Source organism: Hippocampus bargibanti, linkage group LG11 (genome assembly GCF_051943395.1).
Source record: "Hippocampus bargibanti isolate YZ-2025 linkage group LG11, ASM5194339v1, whole genome shotgun sequence".
NCBI lineage: Eukaryota > Metazoa > Chordata > Actinopteri > Syngnathiformes > Syngnathidae > Hippocampus > Hippocampus bargibanti.
Genome location: NC_142744.1, coordinates 12539742 through 12552500, shown reverse-complemented (window position 1 = coordinate 12552500; position 12759 = coordinate 12539742). Strand labels below are relative to the sequence as shown.

At 44.5% G+C, this 12759-nt stretch overlaps 1 protein-coding gene across 1 annotated transcript in view; it reads left to right on the top strand.

The window, feature by feature from the left end:
* The window catches only part of rnf220a (ring finger protein 220a), a 139457-nt gene that overhangs the window by 101391 nt on the left and 25307 nt on the right, over positions 1 to 12759 (top strand). Inside the window, exon 3 of the mRNA XM_089008332.1 lies at positions 10052 to 10181. Coding sequence (XP_088864458.1) covers positions 10052 to 10181 — 130 coding nt within the window. The remainder of the gene's footprint in view (positions 1 to 10051; positions 10182 to 12759) is intronic.

The following is a 12759-nucleotide window of genomic DNA, read 5'->3' as shown; positions in this document are numbered from 1 at the left end:
TGGACCCGGCAAGTTGACTTTCATTCCGATCGTTTAGCTGGATTTTTACCAATCATGAGGAACGGAAATCCATTCATGTAAATGGTGAGTTTTATCACAAAGTTATTTTAAATAATACATTCTGACATTTTGTTGAACAGTGGCCGCTCGGGCGTGCGTGTTTGCATGCGTGTATGTGTGTGTGGCTCTCACTGAAAAACATTTGTAAATATTTTACTTTTATGGCTCTCGACCCCTGGTCGAAACAGTAACCCAAATATAACTATTGTGGCTATTCACAAATTTGCACACCCCTGCGGAACAGCATGCAGTTATAATCATTGTAGCTATAGATCTGGACTCATTTGAACCACTGTCTGGTTGATACTTTGCACATTGTCTCACAGTGATTCCTAATAGGGACCACCTACATTAAGGGATTAGATTAGATTAAATTAGATTGGATTAGATTGGAATCATTTAGCCTTTATTAGTGTCCTCCATACTTATTTGTCATGTCTTTTTTATGATGATACTAGTGCAGCGTGTTCTAATGGAGACAAATTCCTTGTGTGTTCTACATACTTAGCCAATAAAGATGATTCTGATTCTGCTGTGGGTATTGGCCACTCCAATGCAGCAGTTACAAAAGATCCAGTGCGACAGAGTGAAGGAGGCAGTGTTGCATCACGCCTCCCTATCGGTCGGGGGTGAGGTGGCGGAGCCATTTGGCGACGGCTGCGGTGCTCAAGTTGACAGATGAGACAAACTGCAGGCTCTTCTCTCGTGTAACTTTCAAATCATTAAGCCTTTTACATGGCCATGCAGATTTTTATGGCCACCTTCCGGTCGTTCTGTATTCGCGCCTTTCGATCGCCAAGGCGGCGCAACACCAGGACGATGGGGGGGATACGTCATAACTTGGCAGAATGTGACACATAAAGGACTTTGAGATATACAGCGCGCTCTAACTGACTTTCAGTAATGTCATTTCAATGACATGCTCACAAAGTGATTTAAATAGTGAAAATGGGCAATATGATTGGGTATGGGGGGGGGGGTGAAAGAGGACACTGAAAGCCTCGGTTACAATCTTTTTTTTTCCCGCTCAGTGTATCCTAAAGTCAGAAATTTGCCATTTTTGTTTTGTGCCATGTCTGTGATTTGCTTTTTTTCCCAACTAAATTAAACAACCAAATAAACAGCCTCCTTTGTGATTCTGTAATTTTTTCCAGGGGTTAAAAATACCAAGTGGAAGAAATGATGACATTTATCCAATCGAAAAGATCCCCAAATCCGTCACTCAGCCACTTTGCACCGACATTTTTACTCCTTTTTTGATGTCACGAGGAGTCAAGTGAACCCGTAGATCCTTTTAAATCCTTGCTAACATGTCACATCTCATCTCCGCCATTATATGGTGGGTGACAATGAAGCTCAGGTATATGCACATGGTAATCTGGCACGGCGAGGACACTGTGACATTGATTTAAGATTTTAATCTGCTGCTGCTCTTTGTCTGACACGTATTGCAATATTGCAATAACAAACATGTACCGTGCGGATGTTTCATCTGCAGGACAAGGTTATGAGAGATAAAAACAAATATTGTATACACACACACACACACACACACACACACACACACACATATACACAGACAAATCATGGATGTGCTCCCCATATCATCAATGACCACTCATGTACATGCATGTGTAAAATGTGCACGTGACTTGATCCATCTATGCGTCCATCCATCTGTCCCTGCTCACCATGTCCTCCTTCCTTCTGTTAAGATTCAATTAACACTGAGCCGGCATCCGCAACCCTCATTATGGCTAATTAGTTAAAACATCAGCCAATCTAGCGTTAATTGGCTTTGGTAATTAATTCAGCCACTCGACCATATGAAAGCAGCAGGGAGAGAGGGAGAGAGAGACACAGAGAGAGAGCTAATGGGAGGATAATAGAATCACAGAGAAAAAAAATGTGTTTAAAGTCACGGACAGAATTTAAGACAAAATGAAAACATAAATGTAAAACGTGCGTGTGTGTGTGTGTATGTATACTGTATATATATATATATATATATATATATATATATATATATATATATATATATATATATATATATATATATATATATATATACCAGGGGTCTCAAACTCAATTTACCCGGGGGCCACTGGAGGCATCAGGATTTTCACAAGAAAAGCAAAATGAATTTAACGAATAAATGGAAAAATGAATAGAAAATAAATTAACCAGTAATAAATAAATAAAATAATTATAATGATCATAAGGCAGATACAGACGACTGAAAGAAAACACAGGAAACTAATTATATTAAAAAAGTTTCAAATATCTGTATTCACAGTTCTTTAACCTTTAACTTGCTGAACATAAATAAAATATTGAACATGAACTGTCCTAAACATGGCTTCTCTTCGTTGTACTAAGTTCATCCTGTCTACTTGATATCTAGTTTAAAGCAGATTATTTACTTGGGCAAGACCCTGCATGCTAATGCCTACCTCATACAATGATGAGAGACACTGTCTGTAAGTAAAGAATCTGCTTTAAATTAAATATGGCTTCTCTTGCCTACTTCTTGCTGCGAGAGACCTGGCAGCGCTTCTTTTCAGAGCGAAAGGGACATAGACTCCCGGATCCACACAACCAGGATCTACAGCAGTGACATCGGGATGTCATTCGGGCTGGAGAAATGTAGTCGCATGGTGACTAAGAGGGGCAAGGTAGTCCACACTGAAGGGGCCTCACTCCCTGAAGGAACAATAGCAGACATTGAAAACAGCTACAATACCTTGGTATACCACAGGCCAATGGCAACCTCGAACTAGCAACAAGGAAAGCGGTTACAACCAAATACCTCCAACGGGTGAGGCAAGTCCTAAGAAGCCAGCTCAATGGCAAGAACAAGACCCGGGCAATAAACAGCTATGCCCTGCCAGTGATCAGATACCCTACAGGAATAATAAGGTGGCCAAAGGAGGAGATTCAGACCACGGATGTTAAGACCCGAAAACTCCTCACCATGCATAGAGGGTTCCATCCCAAGTCCAGCACCCTGAGACTGTACACAAGCCGTAAGGAAGGAGGCCGGGGACTAGTGAGTGTGAGAGCCACTGTCCAGGATGAAACATCAAAGCTCCATGAATACATCAAAGAGAAGGCTCCAACGGATGATGTACTCAACGAATGTCTCAGACAATGGGGAGCAGAGGATGAGGTGCTGGAAGAGGGACAATCATGGGAGGAAAAACCCCTACACGGGATGTACCACCGAACCATAACTGAAGTGGCTGATCTCAAGAAGTCCTATCAGTGGCTAGAGAGGGCTGGCCTAAGGCACTCATCCTGGCTACTCAAGAGCAGGCCCTAAGCACCAGAGCCATCGAGGCAGGGATATACCACACCAGGCAAGACCCAAGGTGTAGGTTGTGCAAAGAGGCACCTGAGACAATCCAACACATAACTGCAGGGTGTAAAATTCTGACAGGGAAAGCCTACATGGAGTGCCATAACCAGGTGGCTGGCATAGTCTACCGAAACATCTGTGTGGAATATGGACTGGAAACTCCAAGGTCAAAATCGGAAACACCTCCAAAGGTGGTAGAGAATGACCGAGCAAAGATCCTGTGGGACTTCCAGATACAGACTGACAAGATGGTAATGGCCAACCAACCAGATATCGTGGTCATAGATAAAGCAAAGGAAAGCCATTGTCGTGGATGTAGCGGTCCCGAGTGATGGAAACATCAGACAGAAGGAACATGAGAAACTCGAGAAATACCAAGGGCTCAGAGAGGAGCTGGAGAGAGCCTGGAAGGTAAAGGTGACAGTCGTGCCTGTGGTGGTCGGAGCGAGTGGTTGCAACAGATCCCGGGAACAACATCAGATACCTTGGTCCAGAAAAGTGCACTACTAGGAACAGCACGGATACTGCACAGAACCCTCAAGCTTCCTGGCCTCTGGTAGAGGACCCAAGCTAAAAAAATGGGGGACAGACACCACCCATGGTGGGTGAGACAAGGATTATTTATGAAGATGCTATGTAAAGACAGGAGACGGTGGCATGTTTTCAAAAAAGACAAGCTGTGTCTGTTTTAAAGAGTGATTAAAGCCGAATGTGGGCTTCTGCTTCCTCCTGGCTGCTCCCGCCAGACGGCATGTTCCCTGGCAGACCCTTTGACATGGAGATGAGCACTGACAGGGCTCACGCCCACACCTCTTCGTTAGGTGGCCCTCCTCTTATCGCCAGCTGAGGAACGCGAAATGAAACGGAGGCCGTCAGGAGAGAAAGCGCCAAGATGGCTCTTTTCTGTCACTTAGTAATAGGTGGAATATATTTTGTAAATGGAGGCTACAGAAATTATAGCAACCAACGATGAGTGGGAAAAGAAATCAAGATGAGCTGGCAAAAATTGAAAAGAGAAGCAATTAACAGAAAGTCAGAGGAACGAACTGACCAAATGTACAGTTCGCTGTATGTATAGCTAGCTGTATGTGTAGCCAACTCTAGGTACAGCTAACTATATGTGGAGCTGGTGGGCGGACGTCTTGAGAAGTTCCAACATGTATTGTCTGAATTGGACCGTGACACAAAAAAGGTTGGCAGCCACTGTTATAAAGCACAGTAAATTAATTTTTTTTGTGTCCCATGTATGTCCAGTCACCGATTCGGGTTCTGTAATAACGCCCTCTTATGATTTCCTTCCTCAGCTCCTGCACTCTTTGTCATGATTTCAGTCTCTTATCTTAAAAAGAGTGGTGGCTTGATGCGCCTTTCCTCGGCGGGTCAGCGAGTGGTTCATGCTCCATTAATTTACTTCTGTCTCCTTTACTATTTCTCCACGACATCACAAATGAACCCACGCCGACGCGCGCGCACTCGGGTGCATGTGTCACAGTGATGGATTGAATAAACAGCTGTCAGTGGTGGGAGATAACCTCTCTAGCATCCCACCGTTGTGCTGTTCAGTCAGTCAGGCACGCGCAAGCAAGGTCCCGGGAGTAAAACCTCACATTACACAAGCTGATGTGCACAAAAACGGGCCTTTGTGTGCATAAAGATTATCCGATCGTCATTTATCTGCGGAGGAAAGGCAAACGATTGTGATGCACTAATTTAACAGCTTCATTCTGACTATTTCTGGATCCTCCTTTCAAATTAGCAGCACTTCATTTGTGGTCTGAAAAACAGGCATCTAGCCTTGTCTGAAAAATTGACAAACTGAGAATTCACAAAATGAATGTTTATTATTATGGATGTTGTTTAACGTAAAATAGATTCCACTGTTTTAGTCTCAGATTCATCCAGTGCAATTCGACACGTTGGCAATCTATAAAAAAATAATAAAACTAAATGACTCTATCTAGTCAAAATTGAACATGATTATTTTTGCACATGCAAATTAGCTTCTAATAAGAGCACTCTGATACCCACTGAGTGTCTTATTTATTTATTTATTTATTTATTTATTTATTTATTTTTCATGACACACTGTCATTTGTTGTAAAACATGCATGAACAAACACAGACATTTTGACTCTCCAAAAAGAAACCAGCCATGCTCACACGAATCCATTCACGCACAAAATACACACACACACACACACACACACACACACACACACACACACACCTGTCCCCTCTTGATCCCTATATCCCGCCATCTCCGGATCCCGCCTCCCCACCATGCCGACATTTCATTTGCTTTTCTAAAAGTGACAACCCCAGGGAGCGAGGGGCGGGCGGGATGGCGAAAGAGCCCGGTGATGAGTTTTGAGCTGGGCGTGGACGAGCGCTATTTAAAAGTGCCATGCATCACTGTCACCACGCGGGCACATTCCCACAAGCGCTCACATGCACCTCCGAGGCGAGACAACGGAAGCGCGCATGGCGCAGTGGAACGCGGCCTGGGTGGCAAACTGAACTTGACCCCCGTTCCATTTCATCAAATGTCCTCTGAATGAGGCGCACAGAGCCATCTATTTAGCACATGAGCAAACACAGAGGCAACAATCAGCCCGGTGTCTTGCTCGCTTAAATCACAGCTCGAGGGGGGGGGGGGGGCGGCGAAGGGGAGGTGGTGTTTGAGAGGGGATATAAAATCATCTCCCTCTAACACACCTTGCTAGACCCATTTGTGTTAATACTGCTTTTTGGGATCATATTTACCATTATGGAGATGATGGTCTTTATGGAGAGCCCCCGTCCTCACCCCGCCAACCCTCACCTCACCTTGTATTGCCGGCGACAAGAGAGGGGAGAGTCGAAATGAAGGCTGACACATCGGCGGTATTTATTTGGTTGCGGATGCGGGGTGCCTTCGTTGTGGTGAGAGGGAAGAGGAGGCTGGGGGGGGGGGTGTCGTTTGAGGCATGGACCCTTTAAACTCAGTAAAGAGAAGCCGGTGAGGAAATTGGGTGGTAAAAGGACAGAGAAAATGAAAAACAAAGAGGAACACGGACGTGATTGAGGGGAAACACAAGTGGCCTTCTTTCTCTTTTCTGCGAATCAAATCAAATTTGCCTTATCGCACATTATTTGAAGAGGTTATCGGCCTCCGTGATGCAGTTACGCGCCGGGCTGCGGCTGAGAGATTTCCTTGTTTACCGATGTTGGCGGCTGTTCTAGCTAACTGGCCGGGCAAACAGGCTGGGAAAAGGGGGAGCAGAGAAGCGAAAACCAAGCGGGCGCAAACACTTGATGCATGTCAGAAAAGTCATTTATTCGAACAACAAAGAGGGCCTGATTGCAACCGCGCGTTGCTCTTCAAGGACAGAGAAACAACCGTCACGTGTTTGCAATCCCACTTGGGGAAAGCACTTGCCCATTTTTGCAGTCTAGCGCTCGTTAGCTTATACTTTTCGTCATGGCTAGTCATCGTTAGCTAATATCTTTCATCGTGGTTAGCCCTTGTTAGCTAATAGCTTTCATCATGGTTAGCCCTCGTTAGCTAATATATTTCATCGTGGTTAGCCCTTGTTAGCTAATAGCTGTCATCACGGCTAGCCCTCATTCGCTAATAGCTTTCATCATGGCTAGACTTCATTAGCTAATATCTTTCATCATGGCTAGCCATCATTAGCTAATGGCTTTCATCGTGGCTTGCACTCGTTAGCTAATAGCTTTTGTAATGGCTAGCCCTTCTTAGCTAATAGCATTTGTAATGGCTAGCCCTCATTAGCTAATATCTTTCATCATGGCTAGCCCTCGTTAGCTAACAGCTTTCATCATGGCTAGCACTCGTTAGCTAATAGTTTTTTTCATGGCTAGCCCTCGTTTTACTAATAGCTTTTGTCACGGCTAGCCCTCGTTAGCTAATATATTTTGTCATGGCTAGCCATCAGTAGCTAATAACTTTCGTCACAGCTAGCCCTTGATAGCTAATAGCTTTCATCATGGCTAGCCTTCGTTAGCTAATATCTTTCATCATAGCTAGCCCTCATTAGCTCATGGCTTTCATCATGGCTAGCACTTGTTAGTTAATAGCTTTCATAATGGCTAGCACTCATTAGCTAATAGCCTTTATCGTGGCTAGAGCCCTTATTGTCTTATAGCTTTCGTCATGGCTAGCCCTTCTTAGCTAATATCTTTCGTCATAGCTAGCCCTCATTAGCTAATAGCTTTTATCATGGCTAGCACTCGTTAGCTAATAGTTTTTGTCATGGCTAGCCCTCATTAGCTAATAGCTTTTTTCACAGCTAGCCCTCATTAGTTAATAGCTTTTGTCGTGGCTAGCCCTGGTTAACTAATAGCCTTCGTCATGGATAGCACTCGTCAACAACACAATTCAATCGGCGATGGTCGATATATGAAACAAAATGGCAAAATAAAAAGGCAGGCGTCACGCTTCGGTGAATTTGTGTCAATGATATTTTCCATCTGAACACGTCTGACTGGAGCATGTGGCGTGTGACCAGGGAAACAGTGGTGTTTTTCACGGGACGCCGGCGTGATAGGTGAGATAAAAGTGAAGGGATGACAGGCAACGCAGGTCATTAAATGGGATTTGGAGCAGTGTTGTGAGTACATGGTGCGCCTCTTAGTCCACTGAGCCGTGAGGGGCTGCCCAAATGCTTCTTTTTTATCTTTGCCGCCTTTGAGAGTATCGAGCTGACAATCCCCGTCCTCTCTGGAGGTGGCCTTTTACCTCAGCCCATTGTAGTCTGCGACCGGGAGCCGGCGCTATCTTGCATCTATCGATTCCCACTTCAACTGGGCCAAAAGCCACGCGGGGGGATGGACCGGTGAGGCTTCGCGGTGGCATAGCATCGTCCAAATGTCTTACCGCTTAAAAGGAGGAATGGGGTTCCAGAGACTATTACGCAGAACCGGAGAACGGGAATAAAGGCGAAAAAGAAGGAGGAACACTAAAATAACGGTGAAGGACAAAGAATTTCTCTTGGCTCCCCATTCTTCTGCATGACGCGTCGCCCCCTCCTCACCATCTGGACTCTTTGATTGCTCATTAGGCTCGAGATGCGGCCATGAAGCATGTCGTGATTTTCAAGAAAGCGACTTTTCCGAAGGGCTTTTCTTTCCAATGAGTTTTTCGTGTCTGACGGGAAAGAGGCTGACTAGAACAACCAAAAAATTAAATAAAGACGAGCAAATCCATCTTTGCACATTAGACGGAATCAGACGTTCTCTCAATCATGGCTGTCGGGGAACATGTGCCCCCCTGATCCTTGTCCCTCTCCTCCATCCATGCATTCATCCATCCGACGTCCTGAGGAATCTCAACGCTAAAATGTCCTGTCAGGCCTATTTCCGCGTTATTGTCCCGGTCGTCTTTTCCTTCTATGCTCATCATTTCTCATCCTCCACCCTTTCTCATCTTCATTTCTCGCTATGTCCATTCTCTTGGTGATGTCTTGCGATCCCCGGGATGAACCGCACTGTTTTTTCTTACTTTGACGTAAAGCGTACAACATGTGAAAAGAAGGCACATGCGTGCATTCTGTTGCGACATTAATCATCTTTAAGCTACTGACAAGACCGCCGTGTGTCACAAACAACACCACCCCCCATACCACAACACACACACGCACACACACCCACACGCACACACACACTTTCCACCCATCTTCCCCTGCCCATTGCCTCCGACAATCATTCACATCCCTTCGGGAACATTTGACACAGAATCGGTGGGGTTGGGAAGAAGAAAAAAAAGCAATTGTCTATTTTGAATAAAATCTTGACAGAAATAGTTTGTGAACATGTGACAAAAAAAGGAGAAAAATTACTCCAGTGTGTTTTATTTTTCGTTAGCATTGAAACGAGCTATCCCGAACACACCATTCCTCTCATGACTTCATCTCTTAGTTGCCATGGTAACAAATTGTCATCATAGTCACAGGGTAATCATCTTTTCTTTTCGGCTTTTCCCTTCCGGGGTCGCCACCGCGAATCGGTGTCCTCCACTTCAGAGATTTGATTTGCATGTTTGTTTTGGCCAAGCTTTTACGTCGGATGCCCTTCCTGACACAACCCCTGATAACAAGTTGTCATCACAGTCACAGTCACAGTCACAGTATCATAATAATAATAATATTAATAATAATAATAATACATTTTATTTCTAAGCGCCTTTCAATACTATCAAGGACACTTTACTGGATATCCCGTTTAAAAGTGTTCTCTCATTTAAGCACCTGTTGGGATTGAACTTTTCTGCTGCGTCATTTACTTCGCCTCCACAACTACAGGCGAGGGCCTCCCCGCAGCATGCGATCAAGGACAATGAAGTACGCTCATGTCGGCAGAGTCTATACGCCATTATCTCATCCAAGGCAGACTATTTTTTTAATCCCCTTTTCGCTGCCTTGACCTGAGACAGGGGTGGAATGCTCGCGGGTGGGGGGGGCTCAATTATCATCAAGGGTGCTGGTGTATCCTGGTTTTCGCGCTCCCTGTGCCTGTTTGCCAACTTTACGGGCCACTCTGCGGTGAAGGACACGTTTAGGTCCCCAGCTCGATTTACCCAATCTGCATTGGTATGGCCTGTTTATACTCATGTTGTCTTTGCATTTTTTTCAGGTAAGAAGAAAATGTCACTGTATGACAGCCAGGCTCCAATCTGCCCCATCTGCCAAGTGCTGCTCAGGCCAGGCGAGCTCCAAGAACACATGGAAACAGAGATTGAAAGGCTTGCCAGCATGTGCCTTAGGTAAGGTGTCGAAGCCTCAATGTATTGTCAATGTAACCACTCAGTTATGGCAACGCTTAGCCAGAAGTCAATTTTCAAGTGCTGAACAAAAAAAGTATCAATCACTTATCATGAAAACGCCACAGTTTCAAATTTGAGCGCTTGGAACCTTCGCACCTTTGGTGACTGACGTTTTTGGGAGACAAAACAATCACACTGCTGATCAGATGATATGAACCATTTTGGGGATGGTGGTCATGACTAGTGATCTGCCCCACTGTACCAAGACACTCAGGCGTGTGCTGAGTAAACAGGTGAAACAATTTGTGACGCGTGATTGGAGGCGTGGGTCGATTTCTCTTGTGGCTACGCCCAATGCCTCGCGTGATAGGATTTCTACGTCATCACCTACTCAAAAATTCAAAATAAAATGGCACACCGGGGCGTCAATGGCACTGACACATTTCAATCGGATTTGTTCAATCGGATTTGTTCTGCATTGGACGCACTGTTCACAACTAAAAAGAAGAGAACATCCCTTGTCTCGGATCATTTTGAGCAGATATCTCCTAAAATGGTACAAATTACAATAATATAATGTAAACTACCGCGACAACATGGTGTATCCCTCATTTCAATGTCTTCTACTATCTGATATTTTAAAAGGGTAAGTGTAAACTTTGTTCTAAAGAACTTGGCTACCAACAGAACACCTTTCCCTCAACAAAAATGAATGAAAAGTGTGTCAATGTCTAAAGTAAAGCAATTATTAATTCACATCACAACTTCCAGACATTTTTACCCAAAAGGATTAGGGCTAGCAAAAGGGGAGGGGGGGATTAAATTGGCACGATTCTCAGTTTTATCTCAGAATCTTGACTTTAATCTCAAAATTCTGACTTTAAAGTGAGGATTTGCACTTTAAAGTCTAAATTCTGAGATAAAAGTGAGAATCCTGCCATCTTTATCTTATTTTCTCCACTGGCCGTAATTCTCTGTCATACATTTTCACCCCATCAAATCCATGGTAGCATTTTAATCACGCTCTCTGTCATGACATTTAGTCAGTTGAACAAATGAGGCCTCATGATGCATTAGTCCAAAAAGGAAAGCGTTCGGATGGGAAGCCTCATTGCCTCATAATTCGTCATTTTGCCATCACAAGTTATGTCAGTGGACAGCTTATAACGTTCTCGGGTTACCATTATTGGCGTATGAAAGGCGTAAATTTGATGTGAAGTCGAAAACATTCCGATATCACCGCAAAAATCTCGCATGATCCGCAGACACTTTGTCTCTGTCCCGCTGCATGGTTGCAGCCCACATGAAGAGTGACAGGCAAAATGTGGTCCAATTTGCTATAAATTTTCTTTTAATGAAGACCTGAGCTTGCTTAATGAAAATAGTTGCGCGTATGGAAACCAACTTGCTTGGGCGTACATTGCCTATGACATGGCCTTCGCTGTGTTTACCCATTTTTAAACATTTTCCCGTGATGTGTTTATGTGTATGTCGCACGGGTTTGATGACACATGATCTCCAGCGACAGAGATATTTTGCTTATTTGTCATCTCGGCTTCTCATCTATCGAGGCGAAAATCACCCACGGTTGAGCAAATGGAAATCTTTGATGGCCTCGACACCTTGGGTGACTCACGGGGCCAACGTAATCTACATATTTTTACTCCTTTTGATCCCTCCCTCACACTCATCACCTTTTGAGGTGCATTCCTAGCGCGGTGCTAAGCTAATGTCAACACTTTCCAGTGCTTGCCTTTGATTAAATAGTCGCCACTGCCAGTTTCTGTACAGATGGATATTTGGACTGGAACACCCTATTTGATGAAATCCAAAGTGTGTTCACTTGAGGTTCTGGTGTACTTATTTTAAGTACCAGCCCGTCGTCAGGAATCCCCCCCTGTCTCTTTCGGCGTGCTAAAACCGCATCTCATTACCCTTGCACCATTTTTCATTTTCCCTCCCATATCTTGCTGTCAATCTGTGTGTTTGTTTCACTTTGGTGTGCTGCTCATTTCCACACTCTTCTTCTTATTTTAACATGGCAAGCCGTCACAATTTGCCAGCCCCGTAACGCCCGCCTATCAAAAATTCATAGAACTGGGCAAACTCACGTGGGAAGCGGCGCCGGCGACTCTGCCGACTGTTTCTTCTGTCATCTTTCATCTTTGCCTCTGCTTAGTCTTTTTTTTAACATTGCCTATTTTTCCTCCCTGTTCTTTGTCCTCACATTTCATTGAGGCTACCTTTCTTTCCCCCCACCTTTGCCCTATACTTTAATCTCTTTCTTGCTCCCCCCGTCTGTCATTGTGGCAATTTTCTCCTGTCCTGGCAGGCATTCAGCCACTGTCCCCTCTTCATCCTACCTCTCCCTCCCCTCCATCTCTTTTCGCTGTTTGACACCGTCAACAAGCAGGTAGAGTTGGCTGTTATCGTTGATGCCTCTGCAGAGGTTCCCGGTAATGAATAAAATAGAGAAAGGAAGGAGACGGAGAGAAGAAAAAAAGTGGAGAGACGAGTCTTGGCTGATTTCCCGGCATTACACGGCAGCTTGACTATGTCACCCATGTTTATTCTCTTT